Below are 27,853 nucleotides of genomic sequence, written 5' to 3'. Positions count from 1 at the left end.
ATTGTAATATTTTGAGTTATAGTAAAAAAAAAGGTTGAAAAGGAACTTCAAGACAAGAACATGAAGGACCTTCAGTACATATACAGCAGGTTCTACAATATAGAATAAATCATTCCAAATACCATGATTACCTATGGAGATTACATTTAATATCTCTTCTTGGCAAATCTTCTCTCAGGACCAGTATTTTGGAGGGCCTGGCGGGTTGAATGGTAATGGACCAACATGGAGGTAGGGCTGGGTATGGGACTAAAAGCAGGAGAATTGGAAAATGCTTTTGATAGGAACCAGTGTTTTCTCTAATATATTTATTTTTAGTTCAAACCATTTTACAGTATGAAGCCCCTATCAGAGGCTGATAGAGAAAAAGCAGGAAATCAGAAGATTCCAAAACTAACTGAATTATTGGAACTTGCACAGAAGGAAAAAAATCTGTGATATTTGATCTTAATGCCCCTGCACCAAGACATTTTCACAGAAGCTGGTATGTCCGCCATGTAGTAAGCGTGATCCTTGACTCTAAGATTGAGCAACATCTGGTATGTCTATCTTAGTATTTATGGTAGAGGTTGGGAGGTGGGTAGCATGTCCCAGGAGCATAGCAGCTGAATCTGACCTACCTTGTAGATCTTCCCTGGGATCCTAAAATAATTTTGCTCCCTGTAGAAATGGAGATGACTACTTTATACAGCTATATGTGGCAATCTAAGAATGACCCAATGAAATTTACATCAGTGGGGAAAAACATTGAGGCTATTTGCTATTACAAACCAAATGAAATGTCACCACTCTGTTAAAAGGGAATGTGTGTAATGGCTATATGACGTGACCTGCACCATCACCAGCATACAGCTATTAGAAAGAGCCTTGAGGTAACGGGGAGAAAGAATCTACCCCATCTTTCTTCTCTTAGTTGCTGCTCCCCACTGGGGGGAATAATTTATTTAATTGGCCAAGCCACTGAAGTTCTATAGCCATTGGTCCTTATAAAAAAAGAAAAAGAAAGAAAAGAAAGAGCCTCGGTATGGAACACTAAGGCTTTGAGGACTTGGCTTTCATTAATGACATATAAAGAGACTTTTTGAGCAGAGAGTTTTTCATCGTGTTTTTCAGAAGCAACTCTGCATTTGGGCAGTCAGTCATTCCAAATGTCTTAAATTCTCAGAATATAGAAGAAAGCTATGAGTGAAACAAATACGTGTCTTTTTGCAAATAGAACTATTTCCACAGATGAGTCATAATAGCATTCCCTGTTGGCAGGAAATGACCCCCTGCAAAGATGATTTTTAGCATCATTAGCCAGAGGAGATGTTTATGATTCCCACCTTTCCTCCACACGTACCAACTCCTCATCCACCCTGGCCAGTGTGAGGACACAGTGGACCCTTGGTCCCATGATGTTAACTGGGAAAACTCAGCTCCAGAACAACCTGGGTGAAAGCCCCATTATAAGAATTCATTAGACAGTATTAGGCCAGGTTGACTCTATCACCAAGGGCTAGAATCTCTCTGTTCCCTATAGACTGTTACCCATGCTGGAATGGGGCTCCAGCCATTCTACTTGGGGCTGTTTGTACCTAAACAGCTGGATTATCCACTGAAAGACTTCCTGTTTTTCCTTACAGATTTTTTGGTTGCCTGGTTTTGATAGGGAGTATGTCAGGAGAAGAGCTCCTGGTTTTCAGCAAGTGGGCCAGTTATTCTCCATTGAACGCCTCACAAAAGAAAATATCAGTAGAATAAATGTTGACCACAAGAGGCTGTTCTACAGTGGATTGAGGTAAGTGTTTCACCACATCTCTTTTGGCATATATTGCCTTACTTGCACGAAATCTGTATCCCAACCAAGCTACTTAGGTCCCCCCTCCCACCTCAAGATTTCTGTGTGTGGCTATCTTTTTGGAATCTCCTGTTTTCATCTTCTTACCCTTCCCTCCGTCTCTGCCAACAAACATTTATCAAGGGTAGACTCTTCCTGGAACATACTCTTCAGCTCCTCCTTCATGCTTCAATCTCTCATCATTCACCTTTTTGTATGCTTGGTGTTTTTGTTTTTATATAAATTGATCATTGAAAAGTCAGAACTCAGAAAGTTGTCGATTTCCTTCTGCCATTACTAGATGGATTGCAGTACCTTGTAAATAACTTTGTAATCCAGATAGTCAGATTTCTTATAGATATAATTCAGAACATAATTAAATCATTATTAGAAAAACCCTTAAAACAGCCAAGTATGAGAAGAAACAAATTCTTAACCACCACATTTATAAATATATAATCAGAGACAGATTTTTAGAATTAAAAGCACCTGGGAATAAAGTGATAACTTTTTCAAACTTAGCTATTATTAATCACTGTTTAATTTAATCCATATTCCCTTTCTCTTAGATTAAAAATAATTTTTTTCAGATAATTGTAAAGGCTTCAGAGACAGTCTGAACATGTATATGTATTTTGTTCAGATATACAGATATATCTCCAAAATCTCTTGAGCTAGTAAAAGTTCCCCTAGATATCTTTCTGTATCTCAAGCCATGAGCTAGGCTGTTGGATACACCTCTGTTCATGTTCTGACTTTTCTAGCCTCTCTGGCCATGGGGGTAGATGATCATAAAATATGTCTTTTTTCTTTTAGAATTAGATAATTATACATGTATTACCTCTTTTTCCCATTCAGAAGATTCCTCTTTGCCCAACTACTTCTCTGTTTTGAGTGTATTTGCTTCCTTTTCCTTTTTTTTTTTTTTTTTTTGCGGTACGCCGGCCTCTCACTGTTGTGGCCTCTTCCATTGCGGAGCACAGGCTCCGGACGCGCAGGCTCAGCGGCCATGGCTCACGGGCCCAGCCGCTCCGCGGCATGTGAGATCCTCCCAGACCGGGGCACGAACCCGTGTCCCCTGCATCGGCAGGCGGACTCTCAACCACTGCGCCACCAGGGAAGCCCCCCTTTTACTTTTTTATCAAAGAGAAAATGGCTCCAAGATGATTTGCTTCTCTCCTAATCATAATTTAGATTCATCTAGTAGTTGGAAATAATTATAATAGCTTCCACTATTGAGCCTTTATTATGTGTCAAGTTCTGTTGGTAGACCACAGGCTCTTTTTGAAATTCTGGCTTACCCATCAGCTATGCGTGTGACTTTGGACAAGTTTCTAATAATCAGTTTTCTCATTTGAAAATTAAGGATAACAGTAACTTGATAGAATGGTTAAAAGATTAAGTGACATAATTCATATATGCACAGAGCAAAATGCTGGGCAAATATGTGAACATAATGTTGTTCATATGTTGTTGTATGAATGTTGCTTTTATTATCACCATCCTTACATTCTGTGCCCTGGAAATTATCATCACCACCACTCTGCGAATGAGGCATCTTGCCTGTAAAGAGGAAAAGTTCAGGGAGGTTAGGTAATTCACCAAAGTCAATACAGTTGGTCAGTAAGGGACCACACTGAGATTTAAATATAGGCCTGACAGACTCCAGAGTCCAAATTCTTTCACTAATAAGCCTTTAGTTATTCATTGGCCATAGTTATATGCACGTAGTTTCAGCTGGCATCAGACTTAAGAGAGATCATATCCTGAGTCCTATTAGAAAATCAAGCAGTTTAATTTAGCTCAGCAAATATTCACTGAGTAGTAATATGTACAGCGCGCCATGCTAGTTTTATGTGAAAAGTCAACATAAGCAAGGCATCATCCTTTTTCTTAAGGAAACTATATATTCTAATAAGAATAAGGGTTTCTTCCATATGCCTATAATACAAGGTTGATTGTGACAGTTCATGAGCAGACTTTATTCCAAGTTATTCCCCTCAAGAAACACTAAATTTTAAGAAGTTAAGCGGTTGTAACTTGTTTTTGTATACTGTTCATGACCAGAATACTTATTATGATCACATTTCCAATACATTCTCTGTGAGCAGTGCTTACTTCCATCAGACCACACTCACAAGACATTGTGACCTTGCCATTTTGACTGAGAATGCTTTAAATACATTACTTTGATCAAACTTATATGAATATAGAGATGCCCTCTGTTTTATTTCTGATGTGGGAATTTTTAAGTGTTTAAAAATTTTAATTTATTAAAAATTGAGTGAGGTGAAATTCACATAAAGTTAACCATTTTAAAGTAAACAATTCAGTGGCATTTAGTACATTCACAATGTTGTGCAACTGTCACCTGTAGTTCCAATACATTTTGGTACTGAACATTTTTATTTTCCCTCTGACTCTTGGTCAGTCTTGCCAGGGGTTTATGAATTTTACTAACCATTTCAAAACACCAAATTTTGGCTTTGTTCGCTTTATTCTGTTGCACATTTTCTTTCCTATTTCTTTGACTGCTGTTATCTTTATTATTTTCTTTCTTCTATTTTCTTTAGGTTTAATTTGCGCTTCTTTTAGAAGCAGAAAATTAGGTGATTGATTCTAGATCTTCTTTTCTAATGTAAACATTTAAGGCTGTAAATTTCCCTGCAAGGGCTTCCCTGGTGGCGCAGTGGTTGGGAGTCCGCCTGCTGATGCAGGGGACTCGGGTTCGTGCCCCGGTCTGGGAAGATCCCACATGCCGCGGAGCGGCTGGGCCCGTGAGCCATGGCCGCTGAGCCTGCGCATCCGGAGCCTGTGCTCCTCAACGGGAGAGGCCACAACAGTGAGAGGCCGGCGTACCGCAAAAAAAAAAAAAAAAAATTTCCCTGCAAGCATTGCTTTAATTGCATTCCACAAATAATTTTGATATATTCTTATTATCCAATTTAAAATGTTTAAAAGTTTTTTTATTTCCCACTTGACTCATGGATTATTTAGAAACGTGTTGCTAACTTTTTTAAAATTTGAGGATTTTCCGTCTACTCTAGTGTTACTGACTTCTGATTTAAGGTCACTGTGACCAGAGAACAGCTCTATATGATTTCAATACTTTATTTTTAAATTTTTAATTTTACTGACACGCCTTTGAAAGGTTTGTTTTGGTATAAGGCAAAGCGGCCAATTTGAAATACAAACAGATGGACACAATGTGTATATCAGATGTTGGGAGTAAAGATGGTTTATTGATTGAAATAATAGAGGCATTATTTTGATTTGTCTTGACATGAATGCTGATTTATAAATCTCCTCCCCATTGATTTCTTCCTGTAGTCCAGACACATAGAAATAAAAAAATCTCACCAAAGCTCACCTTGGTGCTAATCAAGAGTGCTCGGTGAACATTATAAAACACATGATTTCAGTACTTTAAATGTATTTGAACTTTTCTTATAGACCACTATGCTGTATATCTTGGTGAACTTCCCATGTCCACCTGAAAAAGGTGAGCTCTCTTCATTTGTTGGGTGTGATATTCTATAAATATCAATTAAATTGGTTGATAGTCTTTTTAAGCATTTTATACTGCATCTTCCCCCTGCTTTTCCTTTTCAGTTAACACGAAATATTAGTTTGCAGATCAAACTCACACACATCAGAGAACTTATCTACTATGAAGTTTTATTATTAATTTCAAAGATACAGCAGTCTATCAGAGGCTCAGACAAAGCAAGGAGAGGTCAGAGACATTGATTTCAACTTTGCAGGTTTCTTCCTTTATTGGACCCATACTCTGTGGCCCACAGTAATAGATACGGCCTCCAAGTGAGTGTTTGCAGGGTTATTTCACTTAGAAAGAGAGCATTTGAGTTGCAGAACATCTGCATTTAATACTCCCAGGGAGTTGTATGGCTTACGTGACTTTCTGCAGGGACGCATGCCTCATAAATCCACATTCTGTATTTATTTACAAAATATATAATAAATACTCAACCAGAACCATCCTTTTAAAAAATGTTCTATACATAAGGCCTTTCTTCCTGGTAAATATTATTATTATATTTAGAAAATATGTAGGTATCATGTTGACAAGGAGATTAGACCATGTCTTCTTCCTTCTTTCTTCTGGGAGCAACCTCTTCAGTCAGAGAGAAATTAAGGCCTCCTTGTGCATCATCTGTCAGTTATGGAGAAGGGGGTGTAGTATCTCCAATTATGATTGTTGATTTGTATATTTCTCCCTTTAGCTCTGTTTGTTGCTGTTATTGTGATTGTTATGGTTGTTTGGCTTCTCATATTTTAAACTCTTTTATTAGGTGTATTTGCATTTTAGAATTGTTAGATCTTTTTGGTGAATCCACCCTTTCATTATGAAATGTCCATTTTCTCTGGTTATAATTCTTGCCTAAAGATTACTTTTATTAATATTGCCACACTTGCTTTCTTATAATTAGTATTTGTGTGATATTTCTTTTTGTGTCCTTTGTCTTTCAACTGCTTTGTGTCTTTATATTTAAAGTACATCTCTTATAAACATCTCATAAAATATTATTGGTTCTTGCTTTTATATTTAGTAGGACAGTCTCTGCTTTTCAATGGGAATGTTTGGCCCATTAATATTTAGTTTAATAATTAATATACTTGGGTTTATATTACATCATACTGTTTTTTTCTATTTGTCCTTTTTATTCTAGGTTGTTTATTTTGGTCATTCTTTTCCTGCCTTTTAATTTTTTTTAGTTAATCAATTATTTTTTAGTATTCTATTCTATCTCCTCTACTGGCTTCTTACATTTTTAAATTATTTTTTACTGGTTGCTCTATGAATTATAAAAAGTATCCTTATCTTATTACAATCCACCTTGAGTTAAATTATTCCATAATATAGAGTATAGAATATTAAAATCTTAATTCCATTGACTGCTGCCCTTTGTGCTATTGTTGTTATAAATAATATTTTTGTTATAAACCCAGAGTACATTTTTATTGTATTTTTAAAAATTGACTACCACTGGCATTTTTCACAAAACTAGAACAAAAAATTTCACAATTTGTATGGAAACACAAAAGACCCTGAATAGCCAAAGCAATCTTGAGAACAAAAAACGGGGCTGGAGGAATCAGGCTCCCTGACTTCAGACTATACTACAAAGCTACAGTAATCAAGACAGTATGGTACTGGCACAAAAACAGAAATATAGATCAATGGAACAGGATAGAAAGCCGAGAGATAAACCCACGCACATATGGTCACCTTATCTTTGATAAAGGAGGCAGGAATGTACAGTGGAGAAAGGACAGCCTCTTCAATAAGTGGTGCTGAGAAAACTGGACAGGCACATGTAAAGTATGAGATTAGATCACTCCCTAACACCATACACAAAAATAAGCTCAAAATGGATTAAAGACCTAAATGTAAGGCCAGAAACCATCAAACTCTTAGAGGAAAACTTAGGCAGAACACTCTATGACATAAATCACAGCAAGATCCTTTTTGACCCACCTCCTAGAGAAATGGAAATAAAAACAAAAATAAACAAATGGGACCTAATGAAACTTCAAAGCTTTTGCACAGCAAAGGAAACCATAAACAAGACCAAAAGACAACCGTCAGAATGGGAGAAAATATTTGCAAATGAAGCAACCGACAAATGATTAATCTCCAAAATTTACAAGCAGCTCATGCAGCTTAATAACAAAAAAACAAACAACCCAATCCAAAAATGGGCAGAAGACCTAAATAGACATTTCTCCAAAGAAGATATACAGACTGCCAACAAACACGTGAAAGAATGCTCAACATCATTAATCATTAGAGAAATGCAAATCAAAACTACAATGACATATCATCTCACACCAGTCAGAATGGCCATCATCAAAAAATCTAGAAACAATAAATGCTGGAGAGGGTGTGTAGACAAGGGAACACTCTTGCACTGCTGGTGGGAATGTGAATTGGTACAGCCACTATGGAGAACAGTATAGAGATTCCTTAAAAAACTACAAATAGAACTACCATATGACCCAGCAATCCCACTACTGGGCATATACCCTGAGAAAACCATAATTCAAAAAGAGTCATGTACCAAAATGTTCATTGCAGCTCTATTTACAATAGCCCGGAGATGGAAACAACCTAAGTGTCCATCATCAGATGAATGGATAAAGAAGATGTGGCACATATATACAATGGAATATTACTCAGCCATAAAAAGAAACGAAATTGAGCTATTTGTAATGAGGTGGATAGACCTAGAGTCTGTCATACAGAGTGAAGTAAGTCAGAAAGAGAAAGACAAATACCGTATGCTAACACATATATATGGAATTTAAGGAAAAAAAATGTCATGAAGAACTTAGGGGTAAGACAGGAATAAAGACACACACCTACTAGAGAACGGACTTGAGGATATGGGGAGGTGGAAGGGTGAGCTGTGACAAAGCGAGAGAGAGGCATGGACATATATACACTGCCAAACATAAGGTAGATAGCTAGTGGGAAGCAGCCGCATAGCACAGGGAGATCAGCTCGGTGCTTTGTGACCGCCTGGAGGGGTGGGATAGGGAGGGTGGGAGGGAGGGAGACGCAAGAGGGAAGAGATATGGGAACATATGTATATGTATAACTGATTCACTTTGTTATAAAGCAGAAACTAACACACCATTGTAAAGCAATTATACCCCAATAAAGATGTAAAAAAAATTGTATTTTTTAAATTAAACTTTTTATTTTGAGATAATTGCATATTAACCTGTAAGAAATAACACAAAATGATCCTGTATACCTTTTACCCAGTTTACTCCAATGGTAAAACTTGTAAAACTTTAGTGCAATATCAAAACCAAGGTATTGACATTGATGCAATCCACCAGTCTTATTCAAATTTCCCCAGTTTTACTTATATTCATCTTGTGTGTGATTGTATATATAGCTCTGTGCAGTTTTTTCACATGTGTTGGATTGTATATCCAGTGCCACAACCAAGACATAGACTAGTTTCATCACTGGAAATATTCTTTTTGTTTCCCTTTGATAACTACACTCCCCTTACTTCCAACCACTTCCCCTCACCTCAAACCCTAGCTCTTCACAATCACTAATCTGTTCTCTACTTTTATTATTTTGTCATTTTGAGAATGTAATATAAATAGTATCATAGAGTATATAACCTGTTGTGATTGGCTTTTTTTCATTCACTATAATTCCCTTTGAGAGTTATCCAGGTTATTATGTATATAATAGTTTATCCTTTTTCATTTCTGAGTAGTATTCCATTGTGTGGAGGTACTGAAGTTTGTTTAATCATTCACCAACTTAAGGCTATCTGACTGTTTCTGTTTATGAGCTATTATAAATAAATCTGTTATGAACATTTGTGTACAGGTTTTCATGTGAACATAAGGTTTTTAAATTAAAAGTCTATAGTTTATTCAGATTTCAGTCATTTTTAAAAAATGTTTTAACTGTGGTAAAAATACATATAATATAAAATGTACTGTTTTAATCATTTGTAAACATACAGTTCAGTCATTCTAATATACATTCATTACATTGTGCAGCCATCTCTGCCATCAAGCTACCTAACTCTTTTTGTCTTATAAGCTCAAATTCTATACTCCTTAAACAATAACATCCCTACCAACTCCCCCACCCCCAGACCCTGGCAACCACCATTCTGCATTCTTTCTCTGATTTTGACTTATATAAGTGGAATCATGTAGTATTTGTCTTTTTGCAACTGGCTTATTTCACTTAGCATAAAATGCTCTAGGTTCATCCATGTTAAATCCATCCATTGCAGAATTTCTTTCTTTTTTAAGGCTAAATAATATTCCATTGCATGTATACACCACAGTTTGCTTATTCATTCATCAGTTGATGAACACTTGAGTTGCTTCCACATTCTAGCTATAGTGAATAATGCTGCTATGAACATGGGTGTACAAATATCTCTTCAAGACCCTTCTTTCAATTGTTTTAGCAATATATCCATTAAGTGGACTTTGTGGATCATATGGTAATTCTATTTTTAATATTTTGAGGATACTGCTTTCCATAACAGCTGTACCAACAGTACACAGGGGTTCCAATTTCTCTATATCCTCTGCATCCTTGTTGATTTCTGGGGTTTTTTTCTTGATGTAGCTATCCTAATGGGTTAGTATTAGTTCTTCTTGAAAGGTTTGGTGGAATTCGACAGTGAAGGCAATGGGTCCAGGACTTTTCTTTGTTGGAAGGTTTTTGGTTAATGATTCAATCTCCTTATTCATTGTATGTCTATTTGCATTTTCTAATTCTTTATGATTAAAAGGTAGGTTTTGTGTTTCTAGGAATTTGTTTCATCTAGGTTATCCAATTGGTTGGGATACAACTGTTCATAGTACTCTCTTATAATCCTTTTTATTTCTGTAAAATTGGTAGTAATGTCCCCACTTTTATTTCTGCTTTCAGTAATTTGAGTTTCTCTTTTTATTAATAGTACATCTAGATAAACGTTTATCAATTTTGTTGATCTTTTTGAAGAACTAACCTTTGGGTTCATTGATTTTCTCTATTGGTTTTCTGTTTTCAATTTCATTTATATCTGCTCTAATCTTTATTATTTTCTTTCTTTTGCTATGTTGGATCAATTTGTTCATCTTTTTCTAGTTCCTTAAGTTACAAAGTTAGGATGCTGATTTGAGATCTTTCTTGTTTTTTAAATGTAAGCATGTATAACTATGAATTTACGCCCAGCACCCCTTTTGCTGCATACCATAAGTTTTGGTATGTTGTGTTTTTATTCTCATTTGTCTCCAAGTATTTTGTAATTTCCCTTGTGATTTCTTTCTTGATCCATTGGTAGTTTAAAAGTGTGTTAAGTTCCACAAATATGTGAATTTTCCAGTTTTCCTTCTGTCATTGACTTCTAATTTCATCTTGTTGTGGTTGGAGGAGATACTTGTATGGTATCAATCTGTTTGAATCTATCAAGACTTAATTTGTTGCCTAACATGTGGTCTATCTTGCAAAGTGTGCACTTGAGAAGAATGTGTATGTTGTTAGTGTTGGGCTGAGTATTATGTATATGTCTGTTAGATATAGTTAGTCCTTGTGTTGATTAAGTACTCTATTTCCTTACTTACCTTTGGTGTGGTGGTTCTATCCATTGTTGAGAGTGGGATATTGAAATCTCTAATGATTATTGTACAGCTGTCTATTTCTCCCTTCAATTCTGTTAGTTTTTGCTCTGTCAATTTTGCTGCGCTGTCATTAGGTGTGTAAATGTTTATAATTGTTGTATCTTCTTGCTGTATTGAACCTCTTATTAATATATAATGTCCTTCTTTGTCTCTTATAACCTTGATATAAAGCCCATTTTGTCTAATATCAGCATAGCCACCCCTGCTCTTGTTGGTTACTATCTGCATGGATTGTCTTTCCATCCTTTCCCTTGTAATCTATCTGGTCTTTGAATATAAAGTGAGTCTCCTGTAGACATCATGAATTGAAACATATGTTTTATCTGTTCTGCCAGTCTCTGTCTTTTAGTTAGAGAGTTTGACCCATTTATATTTAAAATAATTACTGACAAGGAGGGATTTTGTCACACTGTTACTTCTGTCATTTCTGTAAATATTTGTTATTTTGTTTCTGTCATCTGTGTTTTTTTTTTTTTCTTTACTTTCTGTATGCCTTATACCTTTTTTGTCACTTTGGTTTCTGCATTACAATTTTCTTTGTTGTTTTGTTGACCTTTTATAGTGAAATGTTTAAATCCTTTTCTCATTTTTGGGGGGTGTATATTCTATATCTATTTTATTTGTGGTCAGCATGGGAATTACATTTACTATATTAAAGCTTTAACACTCTTATTTGAATTTATATCAGCTTAATTTCAATAATATAGAAAAACTCTTTTCCTTTACAGATCTATTCCTACCTTTCTGGGTTGTTAACATCAGAAAATTAAATCTTTATACATTGTGTGCCCCAAAACATAAACTAGTAATTTAAAAAAAGGCATTAGTCTCAAATTACATAGAAAACAACTTTTGGAGCTACAAACCAAATTTACAATAATACTAACTTTTAGACTAATAATTTTTTTTCTTTAGATATATTAGTCTCTTAAATCATGTAGAAAATAAAAAGTACAGTTACAAACCCATGTTACAATAGTACTAGCTTTTATAATTGCCCATATATTTGCTTTTATTGAGATCTTTATTTCTTCCTTCAGTTTTGAGTAACTGTCTAGTGTCCATTCATTTCACCTTGCAGAACTCCATTTAGTTTTTCTTACAAGGTGAGTCTAGTGGCCATGAACTCCCTCAGCTTTGGTTCTTCTGGGAATATCTTAATTTGTTTCTCACTTCTGAATGACAGTTTTTCTGGATATAAAATCCTTCATTGACAGTATTTTAACACTTTGAATAGGTTGGTCCACTGCCTTCTGGCCTCCAAAGTTCTGATGAGAAATCTGCTGGTGATGTTGAGGATCCCTTGTATGAGACAAGTTGCTTCTCTCTTGGTGCTTTCAGCATTCTCTCTCTGGCTTTTGAAAATCTGATTATAATGCATCTCAGTGTGAGTCCCTTTGAATTCATCTTATTTGGAGTTTGTTGATCTTCTTGGATGTTTTCCTTCATGTCTTTGATCGAATTTGAGAAGTTTTAAGCCATTATTTTTTCAAATATTCTTTCTGTCCTGGTCTATTTCTCTTTTCCTTTTGGGAATCCAAGAATGCATATATTGATCTGTTTGATGGTGTCCCATAGACATCTTAGGCAGTTCATTTTTCTTCAATTTTTTTTCTTTCTATTCTTCAGAATGGTTAACGTCTATTGGCCTGTCTTCAACTTCACCAGTTCTTTCTTCTACCTGCTCAAATCTGCCTTTGGATCCTAATAATAAAATTTTCATTTCAGTTACTATACTGTTCAGTTCTAGAATTCTTTTTGGTTTCTCTTTTAGGATTTATGTTCTTTATTAATATTTAAATTTTGTTTATACATTTTTAAACTTTATCTACATCTTCCTTTAGTTCTTTGAGTATCTTTAAAATACTTGTTTCCAAGTCCTTGTCTAGCATATCTGCCAACAGCTCTTTTCTGGGAACAGTTTTTATCAAGTTATTTTTTTTCCTTTGAATGGACCCTATTTTCTTGTTTCTTAGTATGCCTTGTGATTTTTTTTTTTGTTGAAAAATGTATATTTCAATCTAATAATCTGGTAACTCTGGAAATCAGATTCTTCCCTTCCTCAAGGTATGCTGTATTTTTGTTATTTGTTTATTTGTTGTTGTTGGCTGTCTCTGTGCCAAGGATCAGCCTGAGTTCTTCTCAGATCTCTTCTGTTCCTTTCCCTGCTCATACATGTCACTTTCTAATTTTCTCCATATAAAAAGTTGCTTTTGCATGTCCTAGTCTTTAATGTATGGCTCCCAAAAAGGGAAAAAAATAAAAATAAAAGGTGGGGAGGAAAGAGTGCTGGCCCTTTTAACCCCTGGTAGTCACTTCAGTGGGAGTGGGAGGGGTTTGCAACAATGGGGGAAGGTACAAAAATCATGGCTTCCCTACTCTGTCTACAGCTCTGTGGATGGAAGCATCAATCAGTGATCAGAGCACAGATACCTAATATATGAAGGATAGCATCCTTTTGGCTCACCTTGGCTCCTACAAGGTGTGTGCAAGCTGCTTCAGGAACTTGGGCACAGCTGCCTGCCATGGGGCTAGGGGCTGGTGTACTGTAACTGCTACTGTGCCAAGTGATGAAATCAACCAAAGTTAACTATAACTTACCATCCAAAACTCCCCTGGAAGTTGAAAGCCTTCAATAGATTACATAGTTACAAAATACTTATATTTTACCTTTTATGGATCATGCTTTTAGTGTCAAGTCTAAGAGTTCTTGGTCTAGCTCTTAGATCTCAAAGATTTCTCCTATGTTTTAAACATATTCTTTCATCACTATTATGCAGTTTACAGCTTTCAGAGCCTTCCTTGTTTTGTTACGTTTATACCTAAGTATTTAATTTTCTTTGGAGTGATTGCTAATAGTATTGTTTTAAATTTCAATTTCTATATGTTTATTAATATATAGAAATGTGTTTGGTTTTTATGTGTTGGTTTCAAAAAGTATAAAAAGTAGGTTTTTATAAACCATTTCCTTATTTCTATTTTTTAAATTTATCTTTAGGTGATCTGTAGAATTCTCTTAAAGACAATCTAACATATTGGGTAACTAATAACAAGCACTCTTGTAAAGGTGGTATGGTTATTTTTATTTTACAGTGTATACACTGAGCCTAAGAAATTGCCAGGTTAGTATATGACAGAGCTGGGATTCAAACCCAGGCTTGTACAGAGCTGTTTTCAATATGCTATACCATCTCAGGGTTTAAAAAGTCTTTTGAAGGCACTTAGATGGTATATTTTCTGAGAAATTTAATCTCTGAAAATAACAACTTGACTAGGTGTTCTTCTACTGTTTCTGTAGATAGTGCACAAATATTTACTGACATTTGAAGTTCTGACATTGGGAAGTGTTGTGTTCCATTCCCCCTACTCAATGCTTATAAAAATTCTTTATATTTGAAATTTAAATATTCACCAAATTGGTATTCATTTCTTCATTCCTTCCTTTAACTATTTCTGAAGGCAGGTATGCTAGGTACTGGATATACAGAGATGAGTAAGACACAGTCTCTGCTTTTAATTTGCTTACAGTCAAGTAAAGAAGACTGATAGGAAAGCAGATAAATAGAGTAGAGTGTGGTAAGTACTCTGATGGAAGGAAGTACATTTGCTACAAAACAGTGTACTGGAGCTGGTGCATTTCAGCTTATGGGAGCAAATTGTGGGAGTATTTACACCATGGAAATTGGCAAATTCTACAGTTAGGGCTTTTCTTCTTTTTTCTTTCCCTCCGTCTCCCTTTCCTTCCTCCCTCCCTCCCACTCTCCCTCTCCTCCTTTCTTCCTTCCTTCCCTCCTCTTTCCCTTAGGAAGCCAGTTTACTAAAATACTACTGTTGGTACAGGAGGAAAGGTATTAAATCCAGTCCTTTATCTCACCGTAACATGAGCTCATTCTGCGTGTCATATCATAAGTTGTCCTACTACCAACTACTTCTGGTGATTTAAGCAACAGCCTTTCACAGACATGGTGGCTGTTTCCCTTTTACATGATGAGAGTGAGATTAAGTCTAAATCTCCTGTGGGTTCTTTTTCTTCCCAGAGAATATAAAGCAGTTAACATCAACATCCACTTATACATCGTCAATGAACCTTGGCTTTTCTCACTGGCCTGGTGCTCCAGCATTCATTCAGTGACCACAGACAACATTCAGGTCCTAAATGAGATAAATCACCCTTACTTCTTCATGGTGAGCTGATGGTCCAGATTGTTCTTCCAACTCTGGTATAATAGGGGTCTCTGTCCCCCACCCCACCCCTACACTGCCCACTGTGCAGTCCCCAGGGAAGCTGCTTAAGAGCAGAGATTTATGTGACCTTGGAAATGGCATTCCCCTTTCTCTCACCCAGATCCTTCTGTGATTTTCAGGGAAAAATTAATGTTGTTTTAATAATTGAATTAATATTGAATCTTCACACTGCCTTGCATGCATTATGTAGTGTAACCCTCTGAGTTAGCCACTAGGAGTATCCCCATGGGGGATCTGAAGTGTGTAGCTTCACATGATACAAGGTTCAAAATGAGGTCTGACTCGAGTTTTGTTACTGCAGCCACACCTTCCTGTAGGCACAACAACAATGACAGTGGCATGGGGTGAGGGGAGAAAATCAAGTGTACTTGATTCCGAAGTGAAAACTGTGCGTCCTGAGAAAAGGAGAGTGAGTGTCCAGCCACCGAGCTTGATTTCACCTCTGTCCTGCTACTGCTTATGGCCAGAAGTGTGGGGACCTGAAGACCTGTGTTTTAATCCCAGCTAAATCCCACCACTTACTGTCTGTAGAGGGAACCCCAGCTAACCAGTTAACTGCCACAGAAGCTGTTTTTCAAATCAGTGTAGAGTATGTTGACCGAGTCGGACATCTATAACAGAAAACAGCTTAATTTCTCTCCACTGACTCTTTAAACTGCTCTGTGAACTAGATCTTTCCTTGCCCTTGAATGAGGTCTCACTCAGATCCCATAGCTTTTCTAGTCACTCTTAGATAATTTCTTAAAGTACAGTTTAGTCACCAAAAAGCCTCAGTTCAGCATCAACAGTCTAGTCCAGAGAATAACCCAGACTCTAAACTGCCTTGAAAATTAAAGCTTTTTAAATGAGAGGCCTAAATATTTCTTGTTGCTTTCTCCATAACTCCAGGTTCACTGGCCCTTGTTTCTGTCTTGATCAGGGTCAGGAGCAGGAGAAAGGGGATCAAGGCCAAGTGCACAATCTCACAGGGCCAGTGCTGTACTGAGGCCCTCTGGTGGCGGTGTAAAATTGCTTCCCTCTTCTTTCTTGGTGGCTCCGGCAGTTTCTATAGATGACCCTCAAGGAAACCTTGGATGGCAGGTCCCTTGGCATAGGTAAAACCTCTCCACTTGTCTGTCCCCATACCATCCCGCTTCATGTATGTACTATATACTTTTCTAACATTTTTTTTTTAAATTGATTGCAAAGTAAACTTGTTCATTATATAAAATTCAATCATTATGAAAATCTATAAATTAGAAAGCAGTACACTCCTCCATAATCCTATCCCCCCTAAATCAGTAATGTCTTAACGTTGTCCCTTTGTATATATCAAATAAAACTTTATTAAGTAAAACTTTTCATTTTAATATTTTAATTCGTAATATTTGAATTGATAATAAATTCATGTGATTCAAAATTCAAAGAGTATACAAGAATGTAAGTAAAAAACTTCCTTCTACACCTGGCCTGGGCTTTTTTAAAGGACCCAAAGTCACTTTGTTCAGGGAGGTGGGGCCAGTATCCCAAGGACTTTCCTAAGCAGCCCACACTCTGGGTTAGAATATGCAGATTCAAATCTTGGCTCTTGGCTCTTGGCACTTACTGTGTGACCTTGGAAATGTTAGTTAACCTGTCTGGGCCTCAGACAGGTTATTTGTTTATTTGTAAATTGGGAATAAAAACACTACAATAGGGAAACCTTCAAGATGGTGGAGGAGTAAGATGTGGAGATCACCTTCCTCCTCACAAATACATCAGAACTCCATCTACATGTGGAACAACTCCTACAGAACACTTACTGAACGCTGGCAGAAGACCTCAGACTTCCCAAAAAGCAAGAAACTCCCCCATGTACCTGGGTAGGGCAAAAAAAAAGAGAAAAAACAGAGACAAAAGAATAGGGATGGGACCTGCACCTCTGGGAGGGAGCTGTGAAGGAGGAAAAGCTTCCACACACTAGGAAGACCCTTCGCTGCCGGAGGCTGCAGGTGGCGGAGGGGGGAAGCTTCGGAGCCACGGGGGAGAGCGCAGCAACAGGGGTGTGGAGGGCAAAGCGGAGAGATTCCCTCACAGAGGATCGGTGCCGCCCAGCACTCACCAGCCTGAAAGGCTTGTCTATTCATCCGCCGGGGTGGGTGAGGGCTGGGAGCTGAGGCTCGGACTTCGGAGGTCAGATCCCAGGGAGAGGACTGGGATTGGCTGCGTGAACACAGCCTGAACCCGGGGGCTAGTGCACCACAGCTAGCTGGGAGGGAGTCTGGGGGAAAGCCTGGAACTGCCGAAGAGGCAAGAGACCATTGTTTCGGGGTGCTTGAGGAGAGGGGATTCACAGCACTGCCTAAACGAGCTCCAGAGACAGGTGTGAGCCGCGGCTATCAGCGCAGACACCAGAGACAGGCATGAAACGCTGAGGCTGCTGCAGCCACCAAGAAGCCTGTGTGCAAGCACAGGTCACGATGCACACCTCCCCCTTCCGGGAGCCTGTGCAGCCCGCCACTGCCGTGATCCAGGGACAACTTCCCCTGGAGAACACAGGGCGTGCCTCAGGCTGTTGCAACGTCATGCTGGCCTCTGCCACCGCAGGCTCGCCTTGCATTCTGTAACCCGCCCCCCCTCCCGGCCGGCCTGAGTGACTCAGAGCCCCCTAATCAGCTGCTACTTTAACCCTGTCCTGTCTGAGCAAAGAACAGACGCCCTCAGGTGACCTACATGCAGAGGCAGGGCCAAATCCAAAGCTGAACCCCAGGAGCTGTGCGGACAAAGTAGAGAAAGGGAAATTTCTCCCAGCAGCCTCAGGGGCAGTGGATTAAATCTCCACAATCAACTTGACGTACCCTGCATCTCTGAATACCTGAATAGACAACGAATCATCCCAAAATTGAGGCGGTGGACTTTGGGAGCAACTGTAGACTTGGGGTTTGCTTTCTGCAGCTAATTTGTTTCAGGTTTTATGTTTATCTTAGTTTAATATTTAGAGTTTATGATCATTGGTAGATTTGTTTATTGATTTGGTTGCTCTCCTTTTTTATTTATATATATATTTTTTTTTTTCTTTTTTCTCTTTTTGTGTGTATGTGTATGCTTCTTTGTGTGATCTTGTCTGAATAGCTTTGCTTTTACCATTTGTCCTAGGGTTCTATCTGTCCATTTGTGTGTGTGTGTGTCTGTGTCGTTTTTAGTGCGTGTTATCATTGGTTTTTTGGTTTGGTTGCTCTCTTCTTTCTTTCTTTCCTTTTCTTTCTTTAAATATTTTTAGTTTTTAATAATTTAAAATTTTTTAATTTTAATAACTTTATTCTTTCCTTCCGTCCTTCCTTCCTACCTTCCTTCCTTCCCTCCCTCCCTCCCTCTCTCCTTCCTTCCTTCCTTCCGTCCTTCCTTTCTTTCCCATCTACCTTTGCTTCTGAGCCATGTGGCTGACAGGGTCCTGGTGCTCCGGCTGGGTGTCAAGGCCTGTGCCTCTGAGGTGGGAGAGCTGAGTTGAGGACACTGGTCCACCAAACCTCCCGGCTCCACATAATATCAAATGGCAAAAGCTCTCCCAGAGATCTCCATCTCAACGCTAAGACCCAGCTCCACTCAAAGACCAGCAAGCTACAGTGCTGGACACCCTGTGCCAAACAACTAGCAAGACAGGAACACAACCCCACCCATTAGCAGAGAGGCTGCCTAAATCATAACAAGGCCACAGACACACTAAAACACACCACCAGACGTGGACCTGCCCACCAGAAAGACAAGATCCAGCCTCATCCATCAGAACACAGGCACCAGTCCCCTCCACCAGGAAGCCTACACAACCCACTGAACCAACCTTACTCACTGGCAGCAGACACCAAAAACAACAGGAGCTACGAACTTGCAGCCTCCAAAAAGACCCCAAACACAGTAAGTTAAGCAAAATGAGAAGACAGAGGAACACAGAGCAGATGAAGGAGCAAGGTAAAAACCCACCAGAACAAACAAATGAAGAGGAAATAGGCAGTCTACCTGAAAAAGAACTCAGAGTAATGATAGTAAAGATGATCCAAAATCTTGGAAATAGAATGGAGAAAATACAAGAAACATTTCACAAAGAACTAGAAGAGCTAAAGAGCAACAAACAATGATGAACAACACAATAAATGAAATTTAAAATTCTCTAGAAGGAATCAGTAGCAGAATAACTGAGGCAAAAAACGGATAAGTGACCTGGAAGATAAAATAGTGGAAATAACTACCACAGAGAAGAATAAAGAAAAAGAATGAAAAGAATTGAGGACTGTCTCAGAGACTTCTGGGACAACATTAAACGCACCAACATTCAAATTATAGGGGTCCCAGAAGAAGAAGAGAAAAAGGGACTGAGAAAATATTTGAAGAGATTATAGTTGAAAACTTCCCTAATATGGGAAAGGAAATAGTCAATCAAGTCCAGGAAGCGCAGAGTCCCACACAGGATAAATCCAAGGAGAAAGACACATATTAATCAAACTATCAAAAATTAAATGCAAAGAAAAAATAGTAAAAGCAGCAAGGGAAAAACAATGAATAACATACAAGGGAATTCCCATAAGGTTAACAGCTTATCTTTCAGCAGAAACTCTGCAAGCCAGAAGGGAGTGGCAGGACGTATTTAAGGTGATGAAAGGGAAAAAACCTACAACCAAGATTACTCTACCCAGCAAGGACCTCATTCATATTCAACAGAGAAATTAAAACTTTTACAGACAAGCAAAAGCTAAGAGAATCCAGCACCACCAAACCAGCTTTACAACAAATGCTAAAGGAACTTCTCTAGGGAGAAAACACAACAGAAGGAAGAGACCTTCACTAACAAACCCAAAACAATTAAGAAAATGGTAATAGGAAAATACATATCGATAATTACCTTAAATGTAAACGCATTAAATACTCCAACCAAAAGACATAGACTGGCTGAATGGATACATAAACAAGACCCATATATATGCTGTCTACAAGAGACCCACTTCAGACCTAGGGACACATACAGAATGAAAGTGAGGGGATGGAAAAAGATATTCCATGCAAATGGAAATCAAAAAAAAGCTGAAGTAGCAGTTCTCATATCAGCCAAAGTAGACTTTAAAATAAAGAGTGTTACAAGAGACAAAGAAGGACACTACATAATGCTCAAGGGATTAATCCAAGAAGAAGATATAACAATTGTAAATATTTATGCATCCAACATAGGAGCACCTCAGTATATAAGGCAAATGCTAACAGCCATAAAAGGGGAAATTGACAGTAACACAATCATAGTAGGGGACTTTAACACCCCACTTTCACCAATGGACAGATCATCCAAAATGAAAATAAATAAAGAAACAAGCTTTAAATGACACATTAAACAAGATGCACTTAATTGATATTTTTTGGACATTCCATCCAAAAAGAACAATACACTTTCTTCTCAAGTGATCATGGAACATTCTCCAGGATAGATCATATCATGGGTCACAAATCAAGCCTTGGTAAATTTAAGAAAATTGAAATCATATCAAGTATCTTTTCCAATCACAATGCTATGAGACTAGATATCAATTACAGGAAAAAATCTATAAAAAATACAAGCACATGGAGGCTAAACAATACACTATTAAATAACCAAGAGGTCACTGAAGAAATCAAAGAGGAAATCAAAAAATACCTGGAAACAAATGACAATGAAAACACGAGGACCCAAAACCTATGGGATGCAGCAAAAGCAGTTCTAAGGGGGAAGTTTATAGCAATACAATCCTACCTCAAGAAACAAGACATATCTCAAATAAACAACCTAACCTTACACCTAAAGCAATTAGAGAAAGAGCAGAACCCCCCAATGTTAGCAGAAGGAAAGAAACCATAAAGATCAGATTAGAAATAAATGAAATAGAAATGAAGGAAATAATAACAAAGATCAATAAAACTAAAAGCTGGTTCTTTGAGAAGATAAGCAAAATTGATAAACCATTAGCCAGACTCATCAAGGAAAAAAGGGAGAAGACTCAAATCAATAGAATTAGAAATGAAAAAGGAGAAGTAACAACTGACACTGCAGAAATACAAAGGATCATGAGAGATTACTACAAGCAACTCTATGCCAATAAAATGGACAACGTGGAAGAAATAGACAAATTCTTAGAAAAGCACAACATTCCCAGACTGAACCAGGAAGAAATAGAAAATATAAACAGATGGATCACAAGCACTGAAATTGAAACTGTGATTAAAAATCTTCCAGCCAGCAAAAGCCCAGGACCAGATGGCTTCACAGACGAATTCTATCAAACATTTAGAGAACAGCTACAACCTATCGTTCTCTAACTCTTGCAAAATATAGCAGAGGGAGGAACACTCCCAAACTCATTCTACGAGGCCACCATCACCCTGATACCAAAACGAGACAAAGATGTCACACAAAAAAGAAAACTACAGGCCAATATCACTGATGAACATAGAGTCAACAAAATACTAGCAAACAGAATCTAACAGCACATTAAAAGGATCATACACCATGATCAAGTGGGGTTTATCCCAGGAATGCAAGGATTCTTCAATGTGCACAAATTAATCAATGTGATACACCATATTAACAAATTGAAGGAGAAAAACCATATGATCATCTCAATAGCTGCAGAAAAAGCTTTCGACCTAATTAAACAGCCAAAAACCCTACAGAAAGTAGGCATAGAGGGAACTTACCTCAATATAACAAAGGCCATGTATGACAAACCCACAGCCAACATCATTCTCAGCGGTGAAAAACTGAGAACATTTCCTCTAAGATCAGGAACAAGACAAGATTGTCCACTCTCACTACTATTATTCAACATAGTTTTGGAAGTCCTAGCCACAGCAATCAGAGAAGAAAAAGAAATACAAAGAATCCAAATCAGAAAAGAAGTAGAGCTGTCACTGTTTTAGATGACATGATGCTATACATAGAGTATCCTAAAGATGCTACCAGAAAACTACTAGAGCTAATCAATGATTTTGGTAAAGTAGCAGGATACAAAATTAATGCACAGATATCTCTTGCATTCCTATACACTAATGATGAAAACTCTGACAGGGAAATTAAGGAAACAGTCGCATTTACCATTGCAACAAAAAGAATAAAATATCTAGGAATAAACCTACCTAAGGAGACAAAAGACCTGTATGCAGAAATCTATAAGACACTGATGAAAGAAATTAAAGATGCTACAAACAGAAGGAGAGATATACCATGTTCTTGGATTGGAAGAATCAACGTTGTGAAAATGACTATACTACCAAAAGCAAACTACAGATTCAATGCAATCCCTATCAAACTACCACTGGCATTTTTCACAGAACTACAACAAAAACTTTCATAATTTGTATGGAAACACAAAAGACCCCGAATAGCCAAAGCCATCTTGAGAACGAAAAACGGAGCTGGAGGAATCAGGCTCCCAGACCTCAGACTATACTACAAAGCTACAGTAATCAAGACAGTATGGTACTGACACAAAAACAGAAATGTAGATCAATGGAACAAGATAGAAATCCCAGAGGTAATCCCATGCACATATGGTCACCTTATCTTTGACAAAGGAGGCCAGAATACACAATGGAGAAAAGACAGCCCCTTCAATAAGTGGTGCTGGAAAACTGGACAGCTACATGTAAAAGAATGAAGTTAGAACACTCCTTAGCACCAAACACAAAAATAAACTCAAAATGGATTAAAGACCTAAATATAAGGCCAGACACTATAAAACTCTTAGAGGAAAACATAGGCAGAGCACCCTATGACATAAATCACAGCAAGATCCTTTTTGACCCACCTCCTAGAGAAATGGAAATAAAAACGAAAGTAAAAAATGCGACCTAATGAAACTTAAAAGCTTTTGCACAGCAAAGGAAACCATAAACAAGACCAAAAGACAACCGTCAGAATGGGAGAAAATATTTGCAAATGAAGCAACTGACAAAGGATTAATCTCCAAAATTTATAAGTAACTGATGCAGCTCGATATTAAAACAGCAAACAACCCAATCCAAAAATGGGCAGAAAACCTAAATAGACATTTCTCCAAAGAAGATATACAGATTGCCAAGAAACACAAGAAAGGATGCTCAACATCACTAATCATTAGAGAAATGCAAATGAAAACTACAATGAGGTATCACCTTACACCAGTCAGAATGGCCATCACCAGAAAATCTACAAATAATAAATGCTAGAGAGGGTGTGGGGAAAAGGGAACACTCTTGCACTGTTGGTGGAAATGTAAATTGATACAGCCACTATGGAGAACAGTATGGAGGTTCCTTCAAAAACTAAAAATAGAACTACTGTACGACCCAGCAATTCCACTACTGGGCATATACCCTGAGAAAACCATAATTCAAAAAGAGTCATGTACCACAATATTCATTGCAGCTCTATTTACAATAGCCCGGAGATGGAAGCAATCTAAGTGTCCATCGACAGATGAATGCATAAAGAAGATGTGGCACATATATACAATGGAATATTACTGAACCATAAAAAGAGACAAAATTGAGTTATTTATACTGAGGTGGATGGACCTAGAGTCTGTCATACAGAGTGAAGTAAGTCAGAAAGAGAAAAACAAATACTGTAGGCTAACACATATATATGGAATGTGAAAAAAAAAAAAAGGTTCTGAAGAACCTAAGGGCAGGAAAGGAATAAAAATGCAGATGTAGAGAATGGACTTGAGGACACAGGGAGGGGGAAGGGTAAGCTGGGATGAAGTGCGAGAGTGGCATGGACATATACACACTTCCAAATCTAAAACAGATGGCTAGTAGGAAGCAGCCACACAGCACAGAGGGATCAGCTTGGAATTTTGTGACCACCAGGAGGAGTGGGATAGGGAGGGTGGGAGGGAGCTGCAAGAGGGAGGATATATGGAGATATATGTATCTGTATAGCTAATGCACTTTGTTATACAGTAGAAACTAACACACCATTGTAAAGCAATTATACTCCAATAAAGATGTTTTAAAAAATACTACAATAGAAGCAATTTTATCCAAAATAATCCTGTTTGCTTAGCGGTCTGTTAATTCAAAAATTTTAAATGGGGAATCGTGAAATAAATGATATACAGTGTATTAGCTTTTTACTACATTAAAAAAAACGTACCTAATACTTAGTGGCTTAAAACAAACAAATGATTGTCACATTCTCTATGATGGCTGAGTGGTTTCTCTGTGCTCAGCCAGTTTGGTTGGACTAAGTGGTAGGATGGCCTCATTCATATGTCTATGGTCTTACCTGAGATGACTGTGGTCTCTCTTCATTTGGTCAGTCATCCTTAAGGAATCCAGCTTGTGTATGTTCACCTGGTTGCATTGGGTTCTCAGCAGCAAGAGAGGTCAAGTCCCAATGCACATACCTTTTCAAGGATATCCCAGTGTGATGTTTGCTAATGTTCCATTGGCCAAAGAAAATCACATGGTCAAGTCCAGATTCAAGGTGGGGCAGGGAAGAAACAGACTTTACCTTTTGATGGAGAGGAACAGCAAAGTCACATTGCATATAGACCTGCATTTTGGGAGGAATATTTTGGTCTTTTTTATAAACAATCTACCACATACATACCTCACACATTTTAATTTAGATCATTCACTTTTTGACATAGACTCAATGTCTTTCCTTTGAGTGTATTTCAGCTGATTGAATTCTGTATTCTCTTGCTTATGTATACTTTCCAATGAACCATCTATGATTTCTACGTTTTGTTTCCTTAAAGCACAACAAGAACTTGAGGGACTTCCCTGGTGGTCCAGAGGGTAAGACTCTGCGCTCCCAATACAGGGGGTCTGGGTTTGATCCCTGGTCAGGGAACTAGATCCCGCATGCATGCCACAACTAAGAGTTCACATGTTGCAACTAAGAAGCCCACATGCTGCAACTAAAAGATCCTGCATGCCACAACTAAGAGCCCACATGCCATAACTAAGAAGTCTGCATGCCAGAACTAAGAAACCCGCATGCTGCAACTAAAAATTCCCGTATGCCACAACCAAAAAGCCTGCATGCTGCAACTAAGTCTGCATGCCACAACTAAGAGGTCTGCATGCCACAACTAGGAGTCTGTATGCCACAACAAAAAGATCCTGCATGCCGAAACTAAGACCCGGCGCAGCCAAGATACATAAATAAATAAATACTTTAAAAAATTAAAAATAAAACAACGTGAAGTCATTTGGAGAAATGACGGGAATGAGGAAGCCACCCAGTTTTTTATAATCCTCCCCTCATCTCTTAGTGTTTCTCTCATACCTAAATCAAAAGCAGTTTATTTTTTAATGAACTTTTCTTTCTTCATCAAGTTTTTCAAAGCATCGATTTAGTTTCCTTGAAAATGACATACTTTTTAAACTCAGACTTTACAGATTTAAGTAACATTGAATTACACTGCGCAATTTAAACAACTGGTACAGCTGTTCTGAGCCATTTCGGTAGTAAGAACAACTGATTCTTGGTGACGGTACAGCTCACTTAGTGGGCATCCTGAAGCAGGCCAAAGCACAGGTCAGTTAGGTTCCCAGAGAGGATTAAGAGCCTCAATTTAGTGGAAGTTGGTTAAGAGCTTCTAATGTACATGCCTAGTAGAGCTGTTGTGAGGATTAACTGTGAAAATACCTTTGAAGTGCTTGGAATGCTTCCTTAACTCCTGTAAATTCTCATTAATGTTAGCTGTTGTTCTCATCATTATCATGATAGTTCATGTTATTGTTATTATTATCGTTGTTAATCAGTCCAAGGAAAGACCATGGGATAGGGTGGAAATGGCATTAGAAAAAATAAAAATGATAGACCCAGTACCATCAAGTAATACTAGAAGGGGGACAATGAAGGTGGAAAGGGATGAGTAAACTAGCGAAATGAAAAACTCGTACAAGAGAACCTAGAAGATGGAGCTCTGTGAAATGGGTGATTCAGGCAAGGAGACTGGAGAAGTTGGCATGTTAGTTAAGAATGATAATTTCAACATATTTATCTGAAGCATGATGATTTAGGAGAAGGATTCCTAAATACTGGTTCACAGACTAGTTGCTTTTTCCTGGGAAGCTTGTTAAAAATACAGAAATTCTAATTCCTGAGTCTGTACTGAGGCCCAGGAACCTGTATTACTAAAAGCTGCTCAGGTAGATTTGGATGCACAGCCAGGTTTGGGAAGCCATGCCATGAAAACATAGAACACTGGAAGTCAAGAAACTTGGGCTGTAGTCCTGGGTCCAGAATACACTTGCTCTGTGACATCTCTGGGACTCCCTCAAACACCTATCTTGAGGGTCCAGGGAGAAGTGTGGGAAGTATTTTATCCTTTGTAGAGCCTTTGGCACATGTAAGGGGGGATTGTTAGGATAGCAGCAGGTACTCTCTGTGTTTGAGACCAACCCCATCATCAAGGTTCCTCTGCCTGGTCTGCCCCCTCTCCTCCCGGGCAGCCAAGCAAGGGACCTGGCCTACATGATCTAAAATCCCTTCTAGCTGTAAATCCTTTAACTATTTTCTATTTTGCAGACACCAAGTTACTATAAGTTCATGTGGATTCTCATGGATTGTGTTTCTGCAGTTTTCATTGTTGCCATATTTTATTTTCATTGGTAAGCATATGTTTGTAATTTTAAATGATTTTTTCCCAAAATAAAAATGGTCCTTATGTAAATCTGAGAAAAAACAGTTACATTTTCCCCATAATTCTATATGGCGAATTCTCAGGAAGACAGGGTTTTATCATCTGAACCTCCCATTTCTTCTCATGCTGCCTGCAGCTCCTCACACACCTTCTACCTCCTAAAAATGAGACCATATTCTAAGAATAAGGACTCTCACTAAAGCTTAATCAAATCCTGTTACTACTGTTTTGGTGTGGATCAGTTGGGAGAGGACAGGGATTGAAGGTTGTTCAGAACAATTGTCTCCACCTTCCCACCTTCCACAAAATTGGACATGCAGAGTGCTGTGTAAAGAGCAAGTTCACAAACTGGGGAGCCTGGATTTTAGTTGTGGCTTTGCCCTTAGTTTCTGGGTGACCCTGGGAAAATCACTGCCCCTTTCTAGACCATAGTCTTTTTGTCTGTCCAAGAAAATAACATTTGAGAATTCTTGAGGGAAAATGCTTCAGGATTGCAAGGTTCAGGGTGGGAGAGGGGACATCTGGTAGAAGAATTTTAGCTAGAAGAGTCCATGGTTGTTTAGACCTCATCATGCCCATCATTTCCTCATTTGAGTTCTCCTTTAAAGGCGGAAACTACAAACCCTCTGCTTAAGGTAGAATTTGACTGGATAATGTTCTTTTCTGGCCACTGCCTTGAATTATGGCCTATTTTGGAAGAGGTCTGTGAGGCTCATGGATAGTCTGCTTCCTTCCAGGTGGAGAGAGAGCCAAAAAAGAAAAATTACTCCAGAGCACTGGCATTCACACAGGTAAACCAGAGGCCTAGCCCACTCTCTTAATTCCTACCCATTGCCTCCAGGATACAGGGCCTGCCTTTAATGTTTTTGACAAGCGTTGAAAGAGTGGGGACCAGTGAGAAGTTGGGACAAAGAGGCTGGGCACAGATTCTGGAGGGCCCTTGGCATCAGGATTCATTGTGGACTTTATCCTCTAAACAATGAGACTCCTTGGA

General features: G+C 38.1%; 1 protein-coding gene across 1 annotated transcript; it reads left to right on the top strand.

Moving 5' to 3' along the window:
• The first annotated feature begins 225 nt into the window (after window positions 1-225).
• On the top strand, window positions 226-27,021 carry GDPD4 (glycerophosphodiester phosphodiesterase domain containing 4). Its single transcript, XM_027083271.1, is given in 7 exon segments — window positions 226-231; window positions 319-424; window positions 427-539; window positions 1,626-1,780; window positions 15,037-15,184; window positions 26,745-26,827; window positions 26,943-27,021. Coding segments are annotated over 7 exon segments (690 nt in total).
• The last annotated feature ends 832 nt before the right edge of the window (window positions 27,022-27,853 follow it).

This window comes from Aethalodelphis obliquidens, unplaced genomic scaffold (assembly GCF_003676395.1).
Source record: "Aethalodelphis obliquidens isolate GAN/ISIS:26980383/991018 unplaced genomic scaffold, ASM367639v1 scaffold50, whole genome shotgun sequence".
NCBI classification, from domain to species: Eukaryota; Metazoa; Chordata; class Mammalia; order Artiodactyla; family Delphinidae; genus Aethalodelphis; species Aethalodelphis obliquidens.
This window is presented reverse-complemented; position numbering and strand designations above follow the sequence as displayed.